Below are 25,427 nucleotides of genomic sequence, written 5' to 3' on the forward strand. Positions count from 1 at the left end.
ATAGATAGATATAAAGGACGGAAAGGTTTGGCTGGGGGGAGCCCCGCCGGGGGCCCGGGGCCCGCCGCTCCCCGGGAGGGCAGGGAGCCCCCGCCCAGGTGCGAGGCCGCCCCGGCGGCCATTTTGGGGCCGCCCCCGCCCCCGCCCTCACCTGCGCCGCCCGCAGGTGCGCCGCCATGTTGCGGGGCTGAGCGCAGCCGGGATGCGGCGCGGCGCGGCGGCGGCGGCGGGCGGCGGCTCCCTCCTCCTTCCGCGGGGGGCCCTGCTGCTGCTCGGTAACGGGGGCGCGCCGGCGGCCGGGCGGGGCGGGGCGGGAGCGGCGCGGCGCGGCGCGGCTCGCTGGGAGCCCCGCACGGGAGCCGGGCTGGGGACGGCCGGGAGGCGGCCCCGGGGCGGCGGCCCCCGCAGCCCGCACGCTCCGCGGGGAGGCGGCGGGCTCGGAGCCGCGGGGAAGGGCCGTGCCGGGGCCGGGCGGGGGGGCTGCCGGCCGCGGACCGCTCCGGGCCCCGGCTCCGCTGCGGGGTCCCCGGGGCTCGCTGGCTGCGCGGAGCGGGTCCGGGGCGGTGCGGGAAGCGGCGGCGGGGGAAGGCCCTCGAGCGGGGCCCGGCGCGGCCGGCGGCCTCGCTTCCCTCCCTCCCGCGCCCGGGCACGGCCGCGCTTGGCCCCCCTCCGCCCGCTTGGCTGCGGTCCGGCAGCCCCGCTGGAGGCCTCCAGCCTCCCGGAGCGTTGTCACGACCCCCGCGTTGCCTATCGGCAGCTGCGGAGCAGCTGAGCAGCGCCAGAAGCTGGCGGGGGAAGGGGGAAACGCCAACAGAACTGTGTGCCTGCCCCTCCTGAGCCTGCCCGGCCCCGCAGCCGGCTGTGCTTCGGCAGGGCTTCGGGCAGAGCATCGCCGCAATCGGTCCTCGTCGGCCGGCAGCAGGAGGTTTGTGAAGGGGAGGATTGGAGCGGTGCTCCTGCTGGACGCTGGGCACGCTGACCTCGTCCCTGGCTGGAGCGTCGCAGTAGGCGAAGGAGGCAGGAGTTGTTGCGCACGTGGAAAACGAGAAGTAAGAGGACTTGCAGCTGAGGGGTGACTCTGGACCCGGTCCGTACGGAGGTCCCTGGCTGCATCACCTTGGGGCGAGACACGCAGAGCCAGAACTGCCTTGAAGTGGTCTAAAGCTGGCACTTTGCAACTCGTCAGAGAGCCAGCTGATTCAGTTTCTCAGCTCTTTATCTCCATATCCAAGTATCTGTAGGGTCTTGCTGGTGTTTTCCAGATAAATACTTTAATTGGGGCTAGTTCCAATCCCACAGAGAATAGGCTAGGGAAGTTGCCTGCTTTTCTTTAAATTTCGTTACGGGGGAGGTGGTCGCTACCGTGCTTCAGTCTTTGGACTGCGGTTGAGCTGGACGTGCATCGATACCTTTGGGACACCGTCACTGCTGCGCCTCACAGATAACAAGAATCTAATCCTTGCCGTTTGTGCTTGTTCCCTCAGGTGTCTGCAATGCTCTTTCCCTGGAAATTAAAGCCAGTCCTAAAGTGCGAGCTTTCGTTGGTGAACGAGTATCGCTGAAATGCTCATTCAGATCCAGCTCTCCCATCACTGAGAGCCTGACGGTAGACTGGACGTACCAGCCTGTCACAGGTGGTCAGATGGAGACGGTAAGTGGAACAGGGAGTCTCGTTCTAGTGGAGACTGACCAGGCCTCTGGGCTTGCTGAAAATCTGATGGGATTTTTTCTGTTTGCCTTGCTGCGCAGCTTCGTCACTGTGGGGTTTGGGACTCTCGTCGTCGCCTTCTTTCCCATGTGAAGTTGCTTTAGTGTTCTTTGGGCTGAAAATATTCTCTGTAAATGCATAATAGCAAGATGATGATAAAAGCAGATAAACTCTGGGTTTTGACACAAGTGCCGCATCGTATGCCGTAGCCGTGTATAGGATGACTGTAAAGCGTTTGCTTGGTAGCTTTCTTGAAGGCAGCTGTACCCTAGGAGTTGTGTCGTGCAGTCTGCTGCTGCTGTATCTCGGAGTGGTAAGAACACGTGTGCAGTGACGGTCTGAAGACAGTGATGACGACAGCCTCCAGGGCTTAGGGGCTGCTGCTTGCTCTTTTGTTGGCAGCATTTTGAAACGTAAGTGTAAATACGTAAGTCTGAGAGCCCACTGGAAATCTCTCATTCAGGGTGGAAGCAGAAAATGCACATCTTTGCAGATGGTCAGTGACACCTGCTGCCTGAAGAGTTTGAACTCTTAGGAGTGTCCTTGTATCTGGAACAAAAGGGCGGTGCTTGCATGAAGTGAGGTCTGCTAAGTCTCTACTCGTAGGACAGCGAGAGCAAAAATGCAGGAAGAAAAGCTGATGAACTGCAGCGTTCTGTCTTGCACAAGACAAGAAGCCTGCTCCGCTTCTCGACTGCAGATGTGCGGAAGGGAACAAGTTGGTCAGAATGGTGATGGTGACACCTGAGAGCTGAGGCTGGTAGATAAAAGCATTGGAGATCTAATCGGGGGGGACTGACTCAGAGTGGTCAAATAGGAACTTGAAAAGGTCTCCTCTACGAGCAGTATTCTTTCTGACTTCTTAACGTGTGTTCCTTTACGTTTACCATCCAAAAAGCAGTTTGCTTTGCTTTCTTACATGAGTGTTTTCTTGGCGCAATGAGTGTCTTTGCTTCCTTTTAGATTTTTCATTATCAGTCTGTTCCGTACCCAACAACAGTGGGAAAGTTCAAAGACAGGATATCCTGGACTGGGAATGTTGCCAAGGGCGATGCTTCCGTTGCTATCCAAAGCCCAGCGATGAGTGACAACGGGACGTTCATCTGCAGCGTGAAGAATCCCCCGGACGTGTACCATAACATTCCCCAGACAATGCTGGTAGTTACGGAGAGGGGTAAGCCTCCGTTGCAACAGCACGTCCTCACCTATGTGCTACAGCTGCCTTGCAGCTTTGTCGGAACCGTAGAAGTCTGAGCATCACACGTGAAATAGGTTCCCTGGAGTTCCGCCTTAGAATTTCAGCCAGAGTCACCTCAGCCCTTCTTTCGGAGCTGAACACGTTGAGAACTATTGAATTTCTTGGGGGCAGGAAGGCGCAGAGGACGCTGTGGTAATAACAAAAATCAAAAGTGTGCCTTTGTTCAGGAGTTCCGGTCTCCACGCATTGCAGCAGCAGAACAAGTTAAATGTTTAGGAAGTGCTGGTCTAAATGAACTGTCGCGTCGCAAACGCTGATTCTCAGCAATACTCGATTTCCCTGCCCTGCGTGCGAGACCTGCCCCAAATTCGCAGCTTAGACGTGCTGCTAGAACTACGTCGTGACCTGCCTTCCTTTGTAATTTTTTGCTACAAAAAATAGGCGTTGGCTATGCGATAGGAGTCCTACAGATTCAGTGACAAGCTGTTTCAAATCTGCTCTGTGCTTTATATGAAAAGACCAGCAACCTGTGTCCTGGGTGAACGTTTGTCACAGAGGCTTCAGAAAGCCGTATTTTATTCCTGGTACAGCTGGCTGCTCTTTGTCTTTCCTGCAGGCCTTTCCTTCCAGCTAACTTCAGCGGTGCTGCTGTCCATTTTAGTATTTCTCCCGTCCGTCATTGTGGTCATCCTGCTGTTGGTAAGGATGGGAAGGAAATTTGGAGTGCTAAAGGAGAAAAAAAAGCCTGGCTGTAAGAAGTCCTCCATCGAAGTGTCTGATGAGTAAGTTCTGGCTGGAACCCGACGCCTGTATTTCTGCTTTGGCCTGTTGAGACAGGCCAAAGGACAGTTCCTCCGCTGCTCTTCCTTTCATAGCGCTCAGCCTCTGCAGTTCGGTCATGAAATCTGCTTCTCCGTGAGCATAATTTAGGCAGCGGTCAGAGAGCTTTGGAAAATCCCCATGTTGGAGCGTAAACTAAGTGCTGTACGTCCCCCTCTTTCTGTCCTTCGTGTGAGGCCGTGGAACTGAAGCCGTTCAGGGTTAGACAGTCTTTCACTTCTGTAATTTACTTCAGCTGAAATCAGCAAGATATTTTGCTTATGTGGGCTTCATGTGCTGCATTTTGGTATGAAGTATCCATAACAACAAAACAAACCGAATGACGCTGACTGGTTCCCCTGCGATGGCCTGAGCAGAGATGCCAGGTACTGAATGAGCCTTGGAGACGGGATTCCCTGCTGGCCCGGGGGGATTCTGTTCTGGAGAGGTTCGGCAGTGGGAACGGCGAGGCAACGCTGCTGCCGCCGGAGCTGCACCTGGTTTTGCAATGAGCTCAGCGCCACAATTTCTCGCAGAATGGGTTTTTAATACAATGTTCTGATTAGCGTCGTAAGGTTTGCCAGCCAAACAGCAGCTCTTGTTGTGTTCTTCCTGGCACTTAAGCGAAATGTCTGCCTTCAGAATAAGGGCTCTGACGTTTTTGTATTCTTTTTGGCGTTGCTGTGCAGAGTCCAAGGCTTTTCATCGCGATGCAAAGCCTTCGATTCAGCGCGGTAGAAGTAGAATTCAGGGTCCGTAGGAGGTAGTAGTACGTGTGTTGGGGAAAAGTCCAGCCTAATCCCATGCTTTTTCTGCAGGCCTGAACACACCGAGACAGACAGCTGCTTGGGGAAGCTCAGAAACTGGTGTCTGAACTGTGTGGTAAGTGAAAGCTGGTGTTTTCATAAGTGGTTTTGTCAACTTTGGTGCTCAGAGGAGGTGCTAAGAGCAGGAGGTAGAGCTTGTCATAACACCTCTGGATGTCAAAGCAGCGTCCCAAATGCCTAGGCTTGTGCTCCTTGGCGTTTCCCACGTACGGGCTATAGGGGGTGCGAACTGCTGGCCCTGCTGCATCGCTGGGGCGAAGTTGTCTGGAGGTCCACCGGTCCTGCTGAACTCTCGTGGTTTGTTTGTTTCTGGCTTTTTGTTTGGTTTGATGCGTGACGTGCTGCTCCTCTTTTGTTCGGTCGCTGCCCTATGAGCAAGCTGCTGTTCATCAGACCCGTCCTGCCGGGACTACTCGGTGGTTTTGCCGCCTGCTGTGCTTGTTCTGTAGAATGCGCCTCTGAAGTTCTGCTGGCGTTAGCAGCCACAGCCCCAAGCGTGGCGCGTTCCAGAGCAAGCTCGCTAATCGGCCTAATTTGAGAGTGTTTTCACGTTTTCCTGATGTCCTGCAGAGCAAGCTTACCTCAGATGCGCCTTTACGCGTTTTGTACGCGGTCAGGAAGTACACGAAGGCGGGTTTAAATGCGTGTAGCTTGATTCGCTATCCTGATGTCAGTGATTTAAAATGTGCTAAGTGCCTGAGCCGTCAGACAGGTGTGCGCTGATGGTTTCTGGGCTGTATTGGACACAGAATGAAAAACAAACAATTACGGGAGTTACATAGCAAATATTTACAATTCCAGATAAGACACGACAGTTACAATGTAGCAGTATCGGGAAAAGGAGTTTTGGGAAAGCGGAGGATGCTCTGTGCGGAAGCCAGAGCTGCCACGGGAGGTGGAGGGCTGCTGGCAGCGACGCGCTGGGGAGCGGGGAGGCACCGCTGCTTGGCGGCGGGGGGCGAGGTGGGAAAGGGCGGGAGCCCCCGCTCGCCGAGACGCACGCTGCCAGGCAGCCGCAGATTTTAACAGTTGAGAAACGTCCTCTCATCCTTTGAGAGAAGGCAAATTTGAGTGCTGTAATCCTGCTGCTTTCATATTGAGTATTTTGTCCTCCGTTTGATACGTTGCTCTCCGATATCGAAATATTTGGGTTACCAGGTCTCGCAACATCCTGCCTCGCTCACTTTAGTGACTCTCTATTTTTGAGGTTTCTGTAATGTACTTTTTCGTGCTTAATATGCTACCACATAATTAAAATTGCAAAGCAGTGAAAACCTGTTTGGACTGAAAATGGCTGGAAGGTTAGTGAGGTTTCCCTTATGGAGCTGTTACGTTTGAGGTTCTGTCAAGTTGAGAGCTGCAGAGCTGGATTGTGGGGACGGCATCAGATGGTTACTGTGGCTAAAACAATAGACGATGGGGATCTGAAAGCGTGTGGTTGCTTGCAGCTGACAAACAACAACTTGTGCTGCTCCCGACCTTCTCTGTAGGGACTGGAGGTGCTTTTTAAGAAGATGGCCATCTGCACTTTATGGTTCGTCTTTTGCTTGAGCTTTAGCTGCTGCTTCTCTAAAACACACGTCACGTGTTGGCTCTACGGTGGCAATTTGTCTGCGTATCTGCGATAAGTCAAACAGATTTAGCTGCGAGTGCGTATACGACTACAAGTCCTATGGCTTATCCAAGCACAGCAGCGTTTTGGAAAGCATTTAAGCTCTTGTCAGAAGCCCCAGCAGACCCAAACTTTTACTGAACTCGTAACTTGGTTCGTGTCTTCGTACATAGTCTCAACTTCTCTCTTCATGCTCCCTGTTTAGGACACGGACGAGGAAGACCCATACTGATGAAAGACTAAAGCTATGGATAAAGAACAAAATTGCAGCACTGAAAATCATGGCTAAATAGGTGCGAAGGCTGCTGGATAACCCGTGCAGATTGAAGGACCTGCTTTAATCTTGGGAGGTTGGAAGAATAATGCCGGTGGGATAACTCACTTTTATTTGAGTGCAAAATAATGATTTTGGAACTCTTTCTAATTTATTGGGAAAAAAAAAACCCTCTTAACCTCACTTTTCTAGTGCCTACAGAAACCTCAGTGCCTACAGCTGTACAGCCCGTCTCCTGCCAGCGCTCCGACAGCGCACGTTTCTTAGCTTACTCGCAAGTTCGTCTCCTTTATTACTGGTGATATCCCTCCTTTCCTGTGCCCCTGAATTGGAATTGCCTGAGGCGCAGGCTACTCCAGAGGGGTGTCAGCTCTCTGAGGTGGTCATCAGTTTTCTTCTCAATGTTTTTGGAACGTGCTTGCTAAGGACTTAACAGCTTGAGTAAGTTGGTATATGGCACCCTTTGTCTTGGAGCGAAGAGAACCTGCTGCTTTTTCACTCTTTATTGCCTTAATCTGCCACCGAATTACAGGACCACCATTTTGTTCCTGCTGCTTTCTGGTTCGGTTTTTAAGTCACCAGCTGCACAGTAGCGTTACCTTACACTGCTGAGTTTTAGCTTTCCTTTTTTTTAATTACTCGTCCAACAGCTGCATTACTGGGTACATATCCTTCTACTTGTAGAAGTGAAGCACAATTCATATAAAACTACTCCTTTTAAATCAGAAATGCGAATGGGGACTCTGTGTCTGGGGAAACATAACCCCATCTACCTCAACCATTGGCTCCAGCAGCGTCCAAAGGAACGTTCTGTGCTCGGAAGAGCAGGCGTGTTCTTCCCCTCTTCTCCTAGGCGCCATTTGAGGGAAACAGCCAAACGTGCGTCGTTACTGCCTGGTAAGGAAGAGGACTTTCTCTTTCACCAACCTCGTCCAGTAACGGATGGCGGAGGGCAGTGGAATTCAGGTCTGCTCAATGCCTGAAGAGCTGCTGTTTTCTGCTTCCTTGCTGTGCGCGGCATTGGTCAAATAGTCTCCTTTTACACGTGTGTTACGAGTTTGCTGTTGACTTTTGACGTGCCATTGCCAATAAATTGCTTTGTGTCATCTGGGCTGTGGATTTCTTTATTTGGCTAAGTATAGTTGAACTCATAAAACAGCCATCCTGAGTTGTTGCTTAGCTACAGAAATGGTCATATGATGATGGGTGAAGGTGTTTAGGGAACGGATTTAACTCAAAAGGGACGGGTACCGAGTCTCCCTGTAGCAGCTCTGTGACGGCTGCCAGTTGCAGGTACGTTGAAGTTCCTGACTGCAAAGCAGGTTGGCTGTAGATCTGTGTCTCCGGATAAAGAAATGTATTTTTCTCCTGTCTACTCTGAAGTAATACTTAAAAAGCTTGTGCTTCCTCCTGGCACCGTGTCTCTCCCAGCCAAAGCTTCCCTGAGGAAGGATGTTGGTGGCACACGGAGCCTGGAGGAAGTGGCTTTGTTGTTCCGCTTTCAGCAATAACACATCACGCCAGTTCTTTGTTGCAATGAACGGCTCTTGTTTTCTGCAAAATGGTTGCCTTCAGCTGCGCCTCCTTTGCGAACGGTGGGCTAGATCCTGGGCCAGTCTGCCTGGTGCAAAGCTGAATTGCCACCCTGAAGCTGATAGCATCCTGGATTGTGAATGGTGTTGAGCATGAGCAAGACTTCACTTGCTCTTCTCTTGCTGGCTGTAAGGAAATTGCTCTGTGCACCATTAAGACCACTGATACTGGGGTAGAGAACAGTGATTCCTGTGGTGTTCCAGAGGAAGAGGAAGGCTGAAAACGCACTTTCAAAGGGACTGGGGGGAGGGTGCGCCAGCCGAAAGCGGTCCAGGCTGCGTACCTTGTATGCGTTTCGAAAGGGAGCAGCTGGCTACGCGGTGAAGAGCGCGGTGACGGTGGCCCTTGTGCCCCTAGGGTGCCTGCTAACCTGTGGCCCCTGCTAGCGCCGGCGGAAAGGCTCAGCAAAGGTACTCGGTGCCGCTTGCTGCGGCTACCTCAGCTGGTGCTTTAACCAGCTCTGATCCCCAGAAACAAACCGGGAGGGAGCGCAGGCCGCAGGAGGCTTGCCTGCCAAGAATCTGTCCGTTCTTGACTCCCCACGTAACGATGGACCGGATCCATCTGCCACGGTAGAAGGACCGGGACTGAGCCGCATCTGGTACCCGCGAAGCGTCTTCTCCTTGTGAAGCTGCGCGCCCTTCACCTGCTCGCAGGCGTAGGCACCTGCAGCCCTTCCCGCCGCTCCGCACCAGTCCGTTCTGCGTTCTGGTCTGTCGGCGTCTCGCGCTAGCTCTTCACTTCCTCCTGCGAGTTGAAAGTGACCACCAAAGTGAACCTGAAATAAGACACCCGAAACCAAAGGCTGGTAAGTAACACAAACATCTTGCACATACAACCTCAAAATGATTTAGCGACATCAGATGCTCTGAATTAGTCACGGAAGAACCCTTCACGCAAGAGACAAGCTGGCTGCCCCAAGCCACGCTGGGTGAATACTTTTTGCCATAACGGTTACTTTTGGTTGGTTGGTTTTCCTGAAAAGAGAACTAAGGAAACCTAGAAGGGCTGAGGATTCAGATACCATGTGCAGGAGCAGGAAAATGGGAAGGCGGTACGGTATCTACGTACTTTTTTCCCAATCTGTTTAGTCAAGGCGATTATCCTGCAGAAGGATTTTGATACGCCAGCACCGTAATGTGCATAACAGCCTGGGCGAGTGGGTGCTGTCTTCAGCTGGCTCGCGCGCAGCACCCACTCGCTGGTGCGTGTTGCAGCGGGAGACCCTGCAAAAATGCGGTCCCAGACAGGACCAGGATTTATTCTGAGAAACAGGGTAACGTGCCCAGGAAGGATCTGATGGCAGATAAGGACCAGAGCCTCAGCAGCTCAGCTGCAGAGACCTTTCCAAGTTCCGACTGCGGCTATCCCAGTACGCGGGCTTCTGTGGGCTGCAGGCTTTTTTTTTTAAGCTGGCTCCTATTTTGGGTCCTGCACGGGGGTGGTGCCGGGAGGGTGTCGCTCTGCTGGGGTTCTACGGCTTTTGGCAGCAGAGCTGGCAAGTAGGATGCTCTGGCCTGCTGCACTGAGGCACGCTGCAGCAGCTGAGCGCTTGGGAGCCAAGCTTTGCTGTTTGCAGGTCGTGTGTGCACAAGCGCGGGTGGTACAGCAAACTGTGTCACGGCAGAGCTGCAAACAGCGCAGTCAAAGAGCACAGCTCTCCTCTCCGCCTCCAAAAGACCCAACCCCCAAGCGGGTCATGGTTTTTTGAAAGGCGGATCCGAGAGAATTCCAGAAGGCTGGCTGCCCCTTTTCAGGATTTCGTTTGTGGAAAGGGGAGGGCGATGGAGGGCAGAGGTGGCTTTACATCATGGACTGCAGGCAGAAATGCCTCGCGCTCCCTGGAAAGCCGTAGTGACTGTTTCTCAGCCTAGAACAGACCCGTGGTCCTCCAGCAGCTAATTCTGGGGCCGTAATCCCCGTCTGAGCCTGTCTCAGGGTGTTTCTGAGCTTCCTTCGCTGAGAAAAATGCCTTTGGAAAGAAAAAGGAATTAGCAGACGTGTCTGGCCACGTAAAGAGATGGAAGCTTTCTTAGGGGGTGAGCCGCGGTGGGTAGGAGGCCTTCCCCGCTCCCTGCCCGCTCTCTGTTCCTGCCGTTCCTGCCGCGCCAGGGCGCGTGCGCGGAGCTGGCGCATCCCCCGTCGCCTCCCCGCTGCCCGCGCCGTCCCCTTGCTCCTGGCCTTGCTGTCACCATCGGCTCTGCCCGGAGCGCCAAGGACGCAGGCGCTGCCCGGGAGACTCGGTCTCCCAGGACCACGGGTCCGTCGCGGTGGCTTTCTGCCCCGCAGCACTGAAGGGAGCAGGGGATCTCCGAGAGCGATAAGAATAAGGGCAGGTGTTTACCTTACACACTTACTCGAACTCCTCTCGTGGCTGTTTCTTGGGGAGAAATATCTGGGACCTTTTCCCTTTCCAAGCCTTACTGAAGCTGGTCTAGAGATTCTATGGCTTGCACGACTGAGGAGAAATGAGAGAAGCTAGCAAGATTGCAGAGATGATTCGGCTCTTGTTGTTTTCCTATTTCTGCAGCCAAAGCGCGTGTATTGGAAAACATGTGCTGGTAACGGCAGCCTCAAATTCTACTGTAGTGTGCAGGTTCTGCAAGTGGGAGGGCTTCTCTCAACTTTTTGCCCTTAAATACGTTTATCGGTTTTGAACGGGCACGGCTTTGAATCACGGAGCGGAGACGCAGCAAGCAGGGTACTGGCTTGCGCCTTCCCGTGATCCGTGCGTGAACGCCGGCCGGCATGTTCCTGACGGTAACAGCCAGTCCTTCCTTGGGCCGCAGGGTAGGTCTACAAGGTGTAGAAAGGAGACGTGGCTTTATTTGGTGGGATGGGCAGCAGCTCAGACTGAACGCAGTGGCCAAATATGGCACTTTCTGAACAGACTCTGAAGGGCTGCAGCAGTAGGTCTCACCAAGTGCAGCACCCTGGAGCAAGGCGGGTATCTCTAGAGTAAGGGGTCTGTGGTGTTAGGACCTGTACCCAAACTTCTCTGAGCGTGTAGCAGAAAAAACGCCTCGTTGCTTTCTGAGCAGAGTTCAGGTTTGTGAACATCTCGGTTCAGATGCTAGAGACTCGACCCCCAAACCGCCGGAATGATTCGTTACTCAGGGGAAAATGCAAAGGTGCTTCAGGCTGAGCCCTCCCCCCGCTCACTCTCTCTTCCTTTTGAGGGCTCGCAGCGGTCTCAAACCAGAGACGAGCCTGACATCCGTGCTTCGCCGGGTTTCAGGCTCCCAGCTGGGACAGTGGCCAACTCGAGAGGCTGAACATCCAGGCAGCAAAGACTGTGGCCCTCTCCGAAGAACTGAAGGAAGTCTTTTTCTGACCTCGGGGTTCGGTTGGGTTGCAAGCTGTCGGTGTCCTGCCCCAGGGGAAACCGATGCGTGCGTTCACCTCTGCTGTTCTTTTTAGAGTAAGATGAAGGCGTTGCTGAGCCTGACTCTGGTGCTGACATGGCTGGGTAAGCTGGAACTCCTTCTGGTGGGTTTATTTACCTTGCCTGCTTTCCCCTCTGCCTTTGCCGAAAGACCCGCTGGTTCCCCTCGTCCTGCGCTCAGAACCCCTCGGGGTTTCGCAGGCGCACGGAGCTGGCGGCAGTGAGGGGGCGCCTGGGTCCCAGTGGCTCCTCTGGGTGCTGCGTGTTCCCCTCCTGCAGAGCTCGTCCGTAGAGGCTTCCAACTGCAACAGCATCCCCGATGGAGACCTATACTTATTCTGCCAGACTGCAAGGCTTTGAGAGAAGTAGAACTGCTTTGTCCAGTCTAAATACAGGGAAAGGTTTCCAAGGTATTGATTTTGGCTCTGCTCGAGGCGACTGGCTCCCTTGGTCTTCTCCGCTGGCAAATGTTTGTCATTTTCAACTCCGCAGCTGGTCAAGACCTAAAGAAACCTGTTTGGGAAGCTGGAGCACTTTGCATTTATTATTTACGGGGCATCAGACAAGTCCTTGGTGCTCTGCCAGGGCCCAGCCCTCAGGGGCTTGCGGACGGGGTGAGCAGAGTGGCTAAGACACCAGGAAAAGTCTACCTGTCTGAGCAGCTCCCCGCGGAATCGGCTCGCCTAGTTCTTGACAAACAAGTGCCAGAGCCTCCGCCGCTGCTCTTGCTGGGTTTTGCCAGCGCAGGCTCCGGGGCACGCAGGGTTTCTCTCCACGAGCTCCAGGGACGTTTTCTGCCCCACTTGTTTCCCCTTCCTGCCGTACGCTTTGCAGCCTGCCGTGTCGGCAGCTGCTTCGGCCTGGTTATGTCAGCTCGGTGCTCTTTGATGTTCCTCTATTTTGGTTTTTTTTCCCCACCGCCTGGCTTCTCTAGAAACCCTAAGCAGTAGTTATGTGGCCAGACAAATCCAAGGCCAGGTCAGGAGCCTGTGAGCAAGGGGTAAGGAAGCCAAACGGGCAGGTTGTGAAAGAGGAACCGAAGTCTGCGTGAAGCAGTCGAATTGCCCCTGGCCCGGTGTAGATGAGCGGCGCTGGTTCTCCCAGCCAGTGACTCACTGGAACAGCCCTGCAGGAGCCGCAGCCTTTGGCTTGGAGACGCAGAGGGCTGGGGTTGTGCTTCCCCACTTCCCTTCCCCGTGGCCTGTTCAGCGAGCGCAGCAGCCCTCGGTCTGGAGGCTGGGAGGATGTGCTGCCCCGCATCCCGGGCACGCCAAAGGCAGGGGTCAGGGAGGGGGAGCAGGGCCTCCCCGTTGCGCTCCGGACTGGTCAGTGCCGTTAGCCCCGGCCTTACCTGGAGAGGAGATATCTATGGGGACAGGCAGGCTGCATCTGGCCGTCCTCCCTGGACTCATCCTGCTGTCCTTGTCCCTGGCAGAGCGATGCAGCGGGTCGGCTGGCTGGGTGTTCGTGGAGCCTCAGCTCCAAGCCAGCGCTGGGGACTCTGTCCTGCTGCGGTGCCTCTTCCTAGACCCGGTGGCCAAGGGCTGGACGATGGCCAAAGTGGACTGGCTGCGCACGGCAGTAGCCGACACGCAGAAGGTGGGTCGGGACCAGGGGGTGGGCGGTGGAGCAGGGCGCGGGGGCAGGCGGCAGGGGAGGGCGAGCGAGGCAGCCCTGCTGCCCTTGGGAGGCTGCGGGGAAGCCCGCCCGCCTGGCCCAGGCCAGGAAGGGAGAGGAGGAAGGTTCCCCCACGTTGTGGCGGGGAACCTCCACCGCTCCCCATGGCCCCGCACCGCAGGGGAAGCGCAGCGCTGGGTGCTGCGTCCTGGGGCTTTCCAAGAGAGCGTGGGAGTGAGCTGGGCCCGCGTGCGTGGCGAGCGCTCCACGGGGAGAGGGAGAGAGCACGGCTCGGAGCAGGGAAGGCGCACAGGGCAGTGCCCTTCCACTGGGCTCCCTTCACCTGATGCTGTCTGTGCCCTGGCAGGAGGAGATGGTGTTTTATTACTACAGCAACCATAGCATCCCCGTGGGCCGTTTCCGGGACCGGGCGCAGTGGCAAGGGGACGTCTCCCGCTGGGATGGCTCCATCCAGCTGCAGGACGTGCAGGTGAACGACAGCGGCACGTACGTGTGTGAGATCCGGCTGCTCCAGCGCAGCAGTGTCTTCAAGAACCACACGGTGCTGCATGTCCGCCCCACGAGAGAGAGAGGTACGTGCCCTCTGACCGCTCCCCTCTCCTGTCCCCCTGCTCGCCCCACGCAGAAGGGCTGCGGAGGCTCCAGGAGGCTCTCGGACCTGCCACCACGATTCCTCGGGAGCGGGGCCGGCGTCGCTGTGTGTACCATCCCCTGCCTTGGTGTCTCCCCAGCAGGACGAGCAGCGGCAGGCGCCCAGGACGCTGCGGCCCCGGGAGGCGCTGGGTTTTGGCCTGTGACTGTGGGCTGCGGCTGTGTGGCCATTGTGTTGGCTTTCCTGGCCGGATTCAGCCTGAGGAAGAGGTACCAACGCTAGCTCTGGGCTTACGGGGCTGAGCAAAGCACCTCCCTGCAGCCGTCCCGCGCTGTCCTCCCTGGCCAAGCGCTGGCCAAGCGCTGGCCTGAGCCGCCCCAAGCGGGGCTGGAGCTGCGGGGAGCGGAGGGTTCCCCTCCCCGGGTAATGCCGCGGCCCGCAGCGGGGTGCAGGCTCCTGCTGCCCTCTAGTGTCACGCTGCCCTGGCCCGTCCCCCCTTTGCTCCCAAACCCCCTGGGCTCCCGGCACGCCAGCAGCAGGGACGGCCTGGCCCAGGCACGGGCGAAGGGATCCCGGTGTCCCGGGAGAAGGGAGGGCAGGGACAGGAGGAGCAGGCGATGCTTCTCGCCAGAGGTGACACCGCCGTGGCCTTCCCTCAAGGTCTGCAGCCAACACGGCCCTGGAGAGGAGTGGAAATGGTGGCAGCAAGAGCAAAGCAGAGGTGAGAGCTGAGGCGCGTGTGCGCCTGCCCTGGGACATCGCCACGACCCGCGGGAACCGAAGAGAGGGAGGAGAGGCGGAGACGGGGAGGGACGGGGCGCGCAGGGCGGCAGGCGAGGGGACGGGCGCCCGCAGCGGGCCATGCCCTCGCGTGGCTAGGCACCCCCAGCGAGGGACGTGGCGTGGCACGCGCGGGAGAGCCGCGGGCTCCTTGCTGTGCCGCCGGCTGCCTGTGTGGGCGGCGGCTGGAACGAGCCCCAGGTCCCTCCGTTTCATTTGGCTCGCAGTTAAGAGGAGGTGCTGATGGAGCAAATGCTCCCGCAGCAGCCCGATGCCTGGGAGCCGAGAGGCTTGGCAGGGGGAGACGGGGGCCTGGGCCACAGCCTCCCCGGGAGGCTGGGGCCAGGGTTGTCCTCACGCAGGTCGGTTGCGGTCTCGTCACCAGCTAAGGCTGCGTGTCCTCAGGACACGGAGGGATCGCTGACGTGGGGTGTATGGGGCACGGGGCTGGGGAGGCTGAGGGAGGGGATTCCGCACTGGCCAGGCATTAGGTGCTGTTTGCTGGCCGGCCGTGGCCGTGGCTCTCGGTGCTAGTCCTATGACAGGGGTAAGAAGGCCCTCACGTATTTGGGGACTACTCGTTTCCAAGCGTCCTGATCTCCCTCTCATAGGAAGCGCTTTACTGCTCGCTCCCTGGAGCCGAGGTACCCAAGGCTGAGCAGGATGCAGGGAAGAAGAAGAGAGCCGAGGAGACCTACATAACCATGGTGAGGAGGCGAGCAGCTGCCCCGAGCTGTGGCAGGCACGGGCAGGGCGTGCAGCTGCGGGTGGTGTGACCCCCTACATCACCAGCCCCCCCAGGGTGATGGCATCCAGGGCCTGACCCCTCGCTCCCACGCCGGACAGCAGCATCCCTTGCCTCTGGTCCCGTCCAAACGGGCCCCGATACCTGCGGCGAGACTCACGCCCTCTCCTTTGCTCCTTGCAGCACCCCACTCCCTTCCAGGAGAATGGCATCTACGTGGAGCTGGCCAAGAGGGTGATCCCGGCAGAATGGATGGCAGAGGGGCGACAGGGTGATGGACAAAGCGAGGAACCCTACGGCAGACCAGAGGCCACCCTTCCCTGGGCTCCGGAGGGGGAGAAATAGCCGTGCTGGGGGGCCTAAGCCCCTTAGCCAGCAGGTGCGTGCGAGACGGCTTTGCTCCTTTGGGCAGGCCAGCATTCTGCTGCTGTCAGCCCTTCCTCTAAGAAGCGGTGCCGCTTCACCGCGTGCTCCGTGCCAGAGCCGCTGCCGGGGCACGTCCCAGCCCGGCTGCCTGCCGGCGGACCGGGGGAGATGCGTCTCTCTGGCTCTCGTCTCCTGGTCTCTGGAGGGGGGCACAGAGGGCACAGCCTCTGCGCTCCAGCTTTGATCCTGGTCCGTGCAGCTCCAGGTCCCGAGATGCCGATCTCCAAGGAGAGCCTGGCAGGGGGAGGAAGCGGAAGATGCAGCAGGAGCCATGCAGACGTGCCAATGGTGTCTTCTGAAGATAATAAAACGGAGGGAGTCTTCCCTCTTCCTGGCTTCCTTTTGCCTCCTGCTTAAGCGCGTGATGTCCGAGCGTGCCAAAGGCTGCCTGGCCCGCGCCTGCCCCGCTGGCTCCGGGGAGCAGCAAAGCCAAATGGGCTGCGCAGGGGGTCCCTTTGCAGCAGGAGGGGGCCCACCTGGGCTGTACCGAGCCCCCCGGCTCTGCCGGGGATGGAGGGGAGCGGGGCAGGCTCCGCGGGCAGCGGGGTCCCCCCACGTGCGCGTGCTCGCGCGTCTCCCGTGCACCAGCTGCTCGCCGTGGGTGAGCACCTCCACGTGCACCCCACACCTGGGCCTCGCTGCCCTGGCCGGGGGGAGCCCAGCAACCCCTCCCGGGCCTCCGGGGCAGCGTCTCGCCGTGGGCTGGCTCTTCTCCTGCCCTATATATAGATGTTTGACACCTCCAGGTGCGGAGCGGGGCGCGCTGGGGACCACCTCCGGCTCTGCTGGATGGGAGACTGCAGCGCAGGCTGCTCCGGGCTGCAGTCCTTGGTTTCACGTTGACACCCTACTCTCTTTTCCTGGATGAAGCCAAGAAATGCGGTTACAGGAGGCACTGGCAACCAGAGCTGGTTTCGGGGTGTCAGGGCTTATATATGACCTCCGCTGCCTTTGTGGGGTCGTGGGACCCGTTCCAGCAGAGCAGAGTGTGGTTGGGAAACTGTGCTGTGTGCGCAGCGAGTGCGTTTGCTAAGCGTTTTGCCTGTGTTCACCCTGGCGCTTCTCTGATGCCTTCCCCCCGGGCTGCCCCGTTTCCCCTCCTGGAGCTGGTTGGGGAGCAGAGCACCCCTGCATCCCTCTGGCCTCCCCGTTGCCCCATCCCTTCCTCCCCGGGGGTCCGGTGCACGGGAACTGAGATGTGCTCCGGCTCCAGGGCACCCCTCGCCGTGCTCCTCACTGATGCTGCCGCAGCAAACCCCGCCGTCCTGCGTCCCGCAGGTGGCTGAGCAGCTGCTGCCACTGGCTTTTCTGGTCTCCGGGAGGTCTCGTGTCGTCTCTGTCCTGCGCCGGTCTCTGCAGCCAGAATCCAAGCTTAGAGTCCGTGGCCCGATGGCGTGAAGGGGACCAAAGACCTTCTCCAGCCCTGTTACTGCTGGGCAGAGCTTCCCCATCCCGAGGGCTGGATGGAGAGAGGGCGCTGCCCTGGGATAGCATGCCGCTGGGGAAGGGGGAAGGTGCCGGCAGAGTCTGGCACCCCGGGAAGCGATGGGGCTGCCCTCGCATCAGCGTGGGATCAGGCAGGCAGACTGGGAGCGCTTCTACCCGCTGCAGGCTGCCTGCCCGTGGCCGTGCCTCCTCCAGGACTGCTGTGCAGGCCGCCCGCTTGGGACCCTCTGCCCTTCCCAGGCCAGATCAGCCCCTCTGCTCTCTGCCTGGCTTCGGGGGGGCATTTCTGATGTTCCTGGGCCTGCAAGAGTGGGAATTGCTGCTGTGAACGGCACGAGCAAGGCTGGGTTGCCAGCCTCCGGCAGGGCAGAGGTGACACATCTGCATGGCCCCACTGCAATCAGGGGGCTGCAGGGGCCATGGGAACCCCCAGGCACCGGCTGCGTCCCCCGGCTCTTGGCCTCCCGGGGGGAAGAGGAGCCCTGAGCGCCGCTTGCTCCGACGACAAGTTCGCACGGCCAGAGGGATTCCCAGCAGAAGCCCGCTCCTCGGCTGCCCTGGGCTCAGCACGCTGCAGGAGACGCTCTGCCACACAGCCCACGACCGGATCCCGGAGCAGGAGCAGCAGGAGCGGTCGCCTTCTGTTCAGGGGAAAATTTTTCTGCCCTCCCACTTCCCCTGCTCAAATCCACCAACCATAGCATTTACTGATTTTTTGGATCCCGCACCGCTCCAGCCAGCCATATTGGGCTGTGGAAATAAAGCAGCTCTAATGTTATATGTCACCTGCAAATAACCCGGGCGTTCGAAAAAAGCAAACCACCACCACCAAAATCCACACCAACACCAGGTCCTCTCCATACACAAAAATCCTTCAAAATGAGCCTGGAAGCTTGGCTCCCGCAGCTCACCTTGTTCCTCACTGGCCTCAGCTTGCTGCTCTCGCTGGGTAAGTGTCGACTTGACCCCTTGCATGCACACGGCTGCCAGGGGCGAGCACCCAGGCTGGGGAGAAACACCCTCTCTGGCCAGGAGCCCCCTCCCCACGCCCCAGCCCCGAGAAGCCCCTCCTGCCCCCGGGGAAGCAGCGAGCCGGCGAGAGATGCTGTGCCGCAGGGACGGGGACGGAGGTGGTCCGCTATGCACCCTTCTGAAATCCGCCAGCCAGGGTGACCTGCTTTCAGGCAGGATGGGGGCTATGTTGCAACCGCAGCTTCTCTTAAAACAGCCGTGCATCCTGCTCGCTGGAGGTTTTGTCTGAGCGCGAGGCTGTTTGCATGCTAGGCAGCGGTGTGGGCTGCAGCGGGGAGAGGGGGCAGTTCTGGCTTTGCCTCGCTGGGAGGGCGGCGGCGGGTGGGCTACGGGCTTGCGACTGGCCTTTGGTTTGCGGCTGGCTGCTGGGGCGGCGGGCTCTGGGCTGACGGCGCTGCACGGGGCGGCGGGGAGCTGTGGTCTCTGCATTTCTGCCCTGCCCCGAGCCAGCAGCGTGTGTCAGCAGGTTTGGGTCTGTATTGATTGGAAACGGGAACGCATCACCTCTGTGGAGTGCTGTTCGCACTGTCCTGGAGCTCCCGGTGGGCTGCCTTTGCTTTAGGAGAGAGCCTGGGAAACGGAGGATAAAAAGCCTAGCGAGGTCTGCTTTAGAGGCTGCGTGTCATTTTACCTCCCGGGCGCAGGGTGTAGTGTGACAGAGCGCTGGGGAGTCTGCGCAGCGCCGAAGGACGCAGCCGGGACGGTCGGTGCCAGGGATTTTAGTGGTTTCCTTCCCCACCTCTGTCCTCCCCCGGTGCTGGGCGCCCGGGCAACGGCAGGGTTTGGACCCGCGCACGTAGGTGCTCCCGGGGCACGTGCCTATCGCGTGCTGGCTGCCCGCGAGGCCCCTCCGGCTGCAGTGTCGTCCCGCCGCACCAGACGGCAGGGAAAAGCCCTGGCCGGGGCTGCCCCGTCGCTGCAGAGCCTGGGAGAGCTCCTGGTGGCACCTCAGCCCCCTGCAGAGCCCTGGGGCGCCCCGAGGACGCAGCACAAAGCCACGCCAGCCAAGCGCGGGCACGCAGGGCATAGCGCGAGGGCTGCCGGGCACTCAAGCCAGCGCCTCTGTGCGGGGACCCCTCCAACCAGGCCTGCTGGGCTGGGTCTGTGAAGGAGCCTCCCGGGACAGGCAGGCTCCCGGCTCTTCTCTCTCAGCCCTACCAGCTTTTCTTGAAAGCGTCTAAGGGGGTGGGCTGCGATGGGGCAGCAGGGCTGGGTCCCCAGCTCAGACACGGACGCTTCTTCCCTTGGGTGCCACGACTGGTCCCCATGCGCCAGCTCTCCCCATCCCCGCCTCCCAGCACCCTGGGGGAGCCCTCCCTGCGCTGGGGCTGGATGGAGGGTGCTCGTCATGGCTGCCCAGCTGCCAGCACGAGCAGGGAGCCGTCTCCGGGGGCTTGGCCGTACCTGGAGGGCACCCCTCTGCCTCCAGAGCGCTGGCTTCAGGATGCTGCTGGTTCGCACCTTGCGGCAAGACCTGTGGCTCGAAACAGCCGTATCTGCAGCTTGGAAAAGCCTCTTTTCCCTGGCCGCAGAGCCTGGCCCCTTTCCTGCCCTGCTTGCAGACGGAGCGGATTAGCCAGCGGAGCAGCCTTGACATGCATCCAGCTCGGCCACAGGGCTGGACTCAGGAGCACCTCAGGAAGAAGGTTTGAGAGCAAAGAGCAGCAGCCAAAGGGGAGAGGTGAGGTGATCGGAAAAGCACCTGCTGCCAGTGCCACTGGCCCTGCCCTGCGGGTGCCACAGCCCCCCTTCGCAGCGTCGTCCCTCCCAGCAGCCCTTCCAGGGCTCTCCATCCCTCTGCTTCTCGGGGCTTAGCCTTGGAGTTTGCAGCTAGGCGGCTGTACAGGAGCCTGCCTCAGCGTGCGCACCCTCCCCTTTGCAGGCTGGGGGGAACGTGCTGGATGCAGGCGCTGGGTTTCGGGTGCTGCTGGGGCAGCCAGCAGACGAGGGGAGCTGCAGGAAAGGAGCGGAAGAGGGAGCAGGGCACAGACACCCCAGCACTGCCCATGCCCCGAGTGAGCTGTCCTGCCCTGCGAGCTTGCCACAGCAAGGCCGGGGTGCAGGGACTGGCCTTGTCACCCCAGGAGCGACTGAGCTCTTGACCCGGTCGTTCCCAGCTGGAGAATCCTTGCGTGAACACCGCTGGGAGGCGGGGAGCATCTGCATTCCCCCTGCAGCCCCCGGGGGCTGGCCCTGGCAGATCCCAGCCCTCGCCGCTGTAGTGCATCCTGCCGGGAATGAAATCTGATGAGCGCAGCCATAAATTTCTCAGCGGATGTGGCGCCGAGCCCTGCATGCTAATGCTGCATTCAGCCCTTTGCATAGCGCTACCACTTCTGCAGCAGGCAAACCTCATTTAAGTGGCGAGGAGCAGGGCTTGCCCGGAGCCAGCAGAATTTAGCGCTGGGCGCGATCAGGCCAGGCTTGGCAGAGAGGGGTCATCAGCCCTTGCAGAGCAGGGCTGATGTTCTCTCTCTCCAGCTGAGGGATAGTGCCAGGGCTGGGGCTGCTTCCCCCTTGTCCCCGTCACTGCTGCGCAGGGAAGCCCCGGTCCTGGCTGGCCGCAGCGTGGTCTGCGCGTGGACGTGCCTGAAAGGCAACCCCAGGCCACGGGGCGAGCTCTGTGCGGCCAGCTGGCCGCGGGGTGGGATGGCGAGGCCGGCTCAGCCAGCAGGATGGCTGCTCGTGCCCCCTTGCTAACTCAGCTGCATTTCTGCTCTTGCTCTCTCTGCCTGCGGCAGCGCCCACGGGATTGGGCATGGAGGTCATGGCTCCCGCCACCATCAACGCCTTGAATGGCTCCTCCGTGAAGCTCTCCTGCACCTTCAACTCCTGCTACAAGGTGGAGAACAAGCAGTTCTCCCTCAACTGGACGTACCAGGAGTGCAGCAACTGCTCCGAGGAGCTGGTGAGTCTCGCCGGGGCTAGGGGTCTGCTGGGAGGTCCCGGGACCAGCTTGAAGTAGTCGAGTGCGTTCATGGGGTCCTGAGCCTTCTCCTTAGGTCTGCTCCTGCTGTCCGGCCCTCCTCCGCCACGGGGAAAATTAGCGACCAACTGCGTAAAGAACCAGGGGTCAGGGCAGCCGCCCCGCTGCGGCAGGACAGGCGGGTGCGAGTGGGGAGAGGTGCCGGCAGTGCTGCCCCGCGAGGAGGCCCTGGCCCCGGGCACTGCGGCGGCCGGAGCTGAGCGGGGGCGAGCGTGCAGCGGGGGCGCGCCCGGGGCAGTACGTGCCCGGGAGGGGGACGCCTGGCCGGGGGAGGCGAGCGCGCGGGGGGCCAAACGCTCTCTCACCTCCTCTCCCACGCGGGCTGCCCAGTTCCTGCAGTTCCGGATGAAGATCATGAATAAGCAGCTGGACCGCTTTGGGAACCGAGTGGAGTTCACCGGGAACCCCACCAAGTACGATGTCTCCTTCACCCTCAAAAATGTGCAGCTGGAGGACGAGGGCACCTACAATTGCTATGTCCTGAACCCTCCAGACCGGCAGCGGGGCCACGCCAGCATCAGCCTGAAGGTGCTCACCAAAGGTAAGTGGTAGAGCAGTCCCCTCCGCTGTCGGGCACCCATGGGTGCTGGCTGGCTCTCTGCTCCACCCCCTGCCCTGTCTTCACCGGGCATTACGTGCGCAGGCTTCGCTCCCCGGCGGTGGGAGCAAGCTCTGCCTGTTCCCTGTCGCTCCCGCTGGCTGCCCCAGCTGGGGGCTGCGTGCCCTGAGCCCGTGCCCTGTCTCCCCAGAGCCCCCGAAGCACGACTCGACAGTGGCTGTCATCGTGGGCGCCTCTGTAGGTGGCTTCTTGGCCGTGGTGATCCTGGTGCTGATGGTGGTGAAATGCGTGCGCCGGAAAAAGCAGCAGAGGCTGAACACGGACGACCAGAAGACGGAGGAGGAAGGGAAGACGGACGGCGAAGGCAACCCGGACGAGGGCACCAAGTAACGCCCCCCTGCCCGCCCCTCCCTCTTCACCCCTGTACAGCGTGACCCCCTCGGTGTGCTTCCCAGAGCAAGGATTTCTGTCTCCCCAGAGCATCCCTCCTTCCATCTAAATACCCAACCCAGCCTGGAGCAGGGCGCGGAGAGGAGAAGGTCCCCGGAGCCTGGCCGCAGCGGGCAGGGCTGGGGAGGGTGGCTGAAGCGCATCCAGGCTGCCCCTGAGGCTGAGCTGGGACCGGCTTGTCCCCTGCTCCCGCTGGGCACGCTCCGAGTGCCGGAGCCCTGCGTGGGGCCGCGGGGAGCTGTTGGGGACAGGTGGCACGGCAGAGGGGGGAAGAGCACCGTCCCCACGCAGGGAGGGGCTGCAGGGGGTGCCAGGAGGGGCAGAGGGGGGCCGGGCAGCCCCGTGCCCAGATGTCCGCGCCCTGTCCCGCTAGAAAAAGAGAGCAGACGCCAGCGGCCAGCAGCTGTCTGCCCTTGGGGCCACGTCTCACCCCCAAGGCGCTTCTGCTGTGCCCGGGGCACGGGCGCTGGTGTGCCCGTCCCCAAGGGACCCTCGTTAGCTGCCTGTCTCCTCCTTGCAAGTCCTGTGCGCCAGTGCTGAGGGTGCTGCGACAAGAAGCTCGCGCTCCTTGGGAACTGTCCCAGCCTGCTCGGAAGCCGCTGGCCGGGTAATGACCGTTAGCCCACGTGCTGTCTCTGAGTTTTGCTGGGTTTTGGAGCCGCTAATGGCTCCTGGTGTGTAACAGATGTACCCTTCTGCCTCTCGGGCTATTTTTGGGCCTGAGCATCTCAGCCAAAGGTGCTGGGCTGACTTTTTTGTGCTCGTTTCTTTCTTGGGGAGGGTAATTCTAATGGACAATGTTCTGCTGGTGTGCCAAACAGCGGTGGTGGGGAGCAGCGGGGTGCGGCTGCTAGGGATGAAGAGCTGCTGGGAGGAAGAGGAGTTTTTGGGCGCTTGCTGGGAAGGACTGGGCACAACCGCGGGCCCAGAGGCAGGACAGCTCTGTCACCCCCAAGCAGCCCTGTGATGCTGAGGCCGCCTCCTCCAGCCTCCCCGCAGAGCACTGCACAATCCGTAACTGCCACGGCAATGCACTGCCAGCCTCAGCCCTGTCCACGGGCCAGCACCCGCCTGCTTGCGGCAGCTCCCTCAGCGCACCCCCGGAGCTGCCCTGCCTGCTCCGCAGTTCCTTATTAGCAGTGGCCCGGGCAGCTTGCGGGGGGCGAGGGCAGGCGTGAGCAAGTGGTGACCCCGGCTGGTCCCACCCCGCTGCGGTGCAGGGGGATGCGGCGAGCCCCAGGGTTGGGAACCGGCGGTCCTGCCGGCCTCGGGCGCTCCACCCGGCCTCGGGCAAGCCCCTCGCCCCCTGCACCAGACCTGGCAGGTGAGCTGTGCTGGTGGGAGCGTGCGGGGAGCTCGCCCTGGGGCCTCTTGCAGGTCAGACAGGGAAAATGACCCGGGGAGGCGTCCCCTGCCGTGCCGTGCCCGGGCTTTTCTTCTCCCATGGCAGGAGAGGGGCAACGCACGGAGCCCCAGGGGACACTGCCCAGCGCCCGGTGACGGAGGTCCCCTCTCACCCACGGGCAGCCCTGCCAGGGGAGAAGGGAGACCTTCGCCGCACCACCCGCCGCCCAGCACTGCCGCGTCCCTGTGCAGGTGCCATCCTGGCAGCGCCACAGGCGATGCCACCAGGCCCCGGGGATGACGGGATGGCCGTGCGCTCCCTGCTCTGCCCCCATCACTTTCTGCCCTGGCCCTGCGTGCCCTCTCCACCCCGCTCGACCTCGCTGGGCGCTGCGCCGCTCCCCTTCCCGTCTGCAGCAGGAATGCGCCGTGTCTCGCCGTGTGGCTTCCCCCTCTCCCAGGGGCTTTCCTGCCCAGGGAGGGCTGGGCTGAGGCCGCCTGCCCCCGCGCGCCCCCGTGCCCACGCCGGATGGATTTCCCCGCACGGTGCCGGTGGGGAGCCGGCCGCAAGGCCGCTTCCCCGGGACCGCCTGCTGCTCGAAGCTGGGCTGTGAGCGGCTCCACGCGGGACTGAGCTGGCAACTTTGCGGCCAAAGGCCTCTGACTGTTGCACATGACCAGTCTTGCATCTGCCTTTCATTTCTTTCATGCACTATCCTTGGATTGCAACTCGCCAATGCATCTGTATGTACATAGCTGTACACAACAGAGAGAACCTCTACAAATATATATATACCCACAGGAGGCGCCGTTAGCGGTCATGACTATAGTTTTGGGTTTGCGCCTGCTGATGGGTTTCTTTTGCCAAACACTCTGCCGAGTGTAGGATGTTTTTATTGCTCTTTGTACAGTTAAACAAACAAAAGAACAACAAAACGCAAACTTTGCACTCGATGCTTCCCTGCCGCTGCCTGCCGGAGGGGCAGGACGGGGTCCCTTGTCTCTGCTCTGCCAGGGGGATGAGAAGGCTCCTGCGTGCCGGAGCTCGGTCCCGCTGCGGCACCAGGTTTGCTTCGGGTGCCGAGGGAGCCCAGGGCAGCCCGCGCTTCCGCAGCTCAGTCCCCAGGAGCTGCCGCAGGGCCAGGTGCAGGCAGGGCAGCGCTGGGGGCCGGGGAGCGGCCGGTGCTGCCCGAGCCCTCACGCACCGAGATTTCGGGGGTGCTCGGCATGCACTGCGGGGGCTCCAGCTGGGCCGCAGGGAGCTGCGCCCTGCCGACCTCCCCACCTCTGCTCCGCAGAGAGCCGGGGACGGCGGCGGCTCGGGGCACGGCAGGTAAGGCTCAGCAGGCTCCGGCGGAGCCCGGGGCACGCGCTGGGTGATGGACACCCGGAACCGGGCTGCTGTCCGACTTAGCAATCCAGCAACGCCGCGCAGATGCACCAGAGCGGCGCGGCACAACCGGGGCAGAGTTAATAGGCACGTCCATCAATTTACCCACCGCGGAGACACGAGGGCGAGGGGAGCTCTGACAGCCGCCCTCAGCTGTGCCTCTCCCAGCTGCCCTTCAACCCGGGCCGCTGAAAGCCTGCGCGTCCCAAATCCGCACACAAGCAAGGTCTGGCCAGCACACCGCTCCTACGGAGGTACGGAGACTGCCTCTTTCCTGGGCTAACGCTGCCTGCCTGCCCTGCCTTACCCACTCGCCAGCGGCCCCACCTCACCCAGCCTACTGCTGCTCCAAGCAGCAGGGTGCCGGCGAGCAGCACCAGCAGCCTCAGCTCTTCCCCAGGGGCTGCGCCCTGCACGCCTCGCCGTGTGCCTGTGGGGTTAACTCCGTGGAAAACTCCCACCTCCCGCAGGCACCTCTCCCTCCCTGGAGGAAGGGCACAAAAATCACCTCCAAAGCTCTGCCGGGTGCCGGGGGGTACAGCCCAGCCGGGCTGCCATCTCTACCTGGCCCGTGGCAGGGAACAGCTTCGCCGCTGCAGAAAGGAGCAGCTCTCTGGAGGGGG

General features: G+C 60.3%; 3 protein-coding genes across 5 annotated transcripts; all 3 read left to right on the forward strand.

The window, feature by feature from the left end:
* The first annotated feature begins 127 nt into the window (after positions 1-127).
* Positions 128-7,549, forward strand: MPZL3 (myelin protein zero like 3). The gene is made up of 6 exons (XM_087763385.1): positions 128-275; positions 1,485-1,651; positions 2,672-2,882; positions 3,523-3,688; positions 4,544-4,607; positions 6,370-7,549. The coding sequence occupies exons 1-6, from the start codon at positions 203-205 to the stop codon at positions 6,394-6,396; spliced, it is 708 nt and encodes a 235-aa protein (XP_087619511.1). The 5' UTR covers positions 128-202; the 3' UTR covers positions 6,397-7,549.
* A 3,680-nt stretch (positions 7,550-11,229) lies between these two features.
* Positions 11,230-15,920, forward strand: JAML (junction adhesion molecule like). Of its 2 annotated transcripts, XM_087763465.1 has the most exons (8): positions 11,230-11,500; positions 12,852-13,015; positions 13,401-13,626; positions 13,786-13,915; positions 14,307-14,367; positions 15,038-15,133; positions 15,355-15,550; positions 15,797-15,920. In XM_087763465.1, exons 1-7 carry the CDS (start codon positions 11,458-11,460, stop codon positions 15,514-15,516), a joined length of 882 nt encoding a protein of 293 aa, XP_087619591.1. In that variant the 5' UTR covers positions 11,230-11,457; the 3' UTR covers positions 15,517-15,550; positions 15,797-15,920. The 2 variants fall into 2 exon arrangements, with proteins under 2 accessions (XP_087619591.1, XP_087619590.1); XM_087763464.1 differs by lacking the exon at positions 11,230-11,500 and having other exon boundaries at positions 12,785-13,015.
* A 1,841-nt stretch (positions 15,921-17,761) lies between these two features.
* SCN2B (sodium voltage-gated channel beta subunit 2) lies at positions 17,762-24,218 on the forward strand. Of its 2 annotated transcripts, XM_087763553.1 has the most exons (5): positions 17,762-17,992; positions 19,608-19,756; positions 20,817-20,983; positions 21,392-21,602; positions 21,811-24,218. In XM_087763553.1, the coding sequence occupies exons 1-5, from the start codon at positions 17,823-17,825 to the stop codon at positions 22,008-22,010; spliced, it is 897 nt and encodes a 298-aa protein (XP_087619679.1). In that variant the 5' UTR covers positions 17,762-17,822; the 3' UTR covers positions 22,011-24,218. The 2 variants fall into 2 exon arrangements, with proteins under 2 accessions (XP_087619679.1, XP_009470528.1); XM_009472253.2 differs by lacking the exon at positions 19,608-19,756 and having other exon boundaries at positions 17,783-17,992.
* Positions 24,219-25,427: the final 1,209 nt, after the last annotated feature.

The sequence above is a fragment of the Nipponia nippon genome, unplaced genomic scaffold (assembly GCF_047370975.1).
Source record: "Nipponia nippon isolate SJK-2023a ecotype South Korea unplaced genomic scaffold, ASM4737097v1 scaffold_28, whole genome shotgun sequence".
NCBI lineage: Eukaryota > Metazoa > Chordata > Aves > Pelecaniformes > Threskiornithidae > Nipponia > Nipponia nippon.

What these genes read in the sequence shown, in the direction of transcription:
- MPZL3 (XM_087763385.1), top strand. Translation starts at nt 203, where the DNA reads ATGCGGCGCGGCGCGGCGGCGGCGGCGGGCGGCGGCTCCCTCCTCCTT. An exon ending in GCTGGTAGTTACGGAGAGGG is followed by an intron (nt 2,883 to 3,522) that starts GTAAGCCTCCGT and finishes TCTTTCCTGCAG; the next exon opens with GCCTTTCCTTCCAGCTAACT. An exon ending in TCCATCGAAGTGTCTGATGA is followed by an intron (nt 3,689 to 4,543) that starts GTAAGTTCTGGC and finishes CTTTTTCTGCAG; the next exon opens with GCCTGAACACACCGAGACAG.
- JAML (XM_087763464.1), top strand. Translation starts at nt 12,785, where the DNA reads ATGGGGACAGGCAGGCTGCATCTGGCCGTCCTCCCTGGACTCATCCTG. An exon ending in GGATTCAGCCTGAGGAAGAG is followed by an intron (nt 13,916 to 14,306) that starts GTACCAACGCTA and finishes CCTTCCCTCAAG; the next exon opens with GTCTGCAGCCAACACGGCCC. An exon ending in GCAGCAAGAGCAAAGCAGAG is followed by an intron (nt 14,368 to 15,037) that starts GTGAGAGCTGAG and finishes TCCCTCTCATAG; the next exon opens with GAAGCGCTTTACTGCTCGCT.
- SCN2B (XM_087763553.1), top strand. Translation starts at nt 17,823, where the DNA reads ATGTCACCTGCAAATAACCCGGGCGTTCGAAAAAAGCAAACCACCACC. An exon ending in CAGCTTGCTGCTCTCGCTGG is followed by an intron (nt 17,993 to 19,607) that starts GTAAGTGTCGAC and finishes CCCTGGCCGCAG; the next exon opens with AGCCTGGCCCCTTTCCTGCC. An exon ending in GCAACTGCTCCGAGGAGCTG is followed by an intron (nt 20,984 to 21,391) that starts GTGAGTCTCGCC and finishes CGGGCTGCCCAG; the next exon opens with TTCCTGCAGTTCCGGATGAA.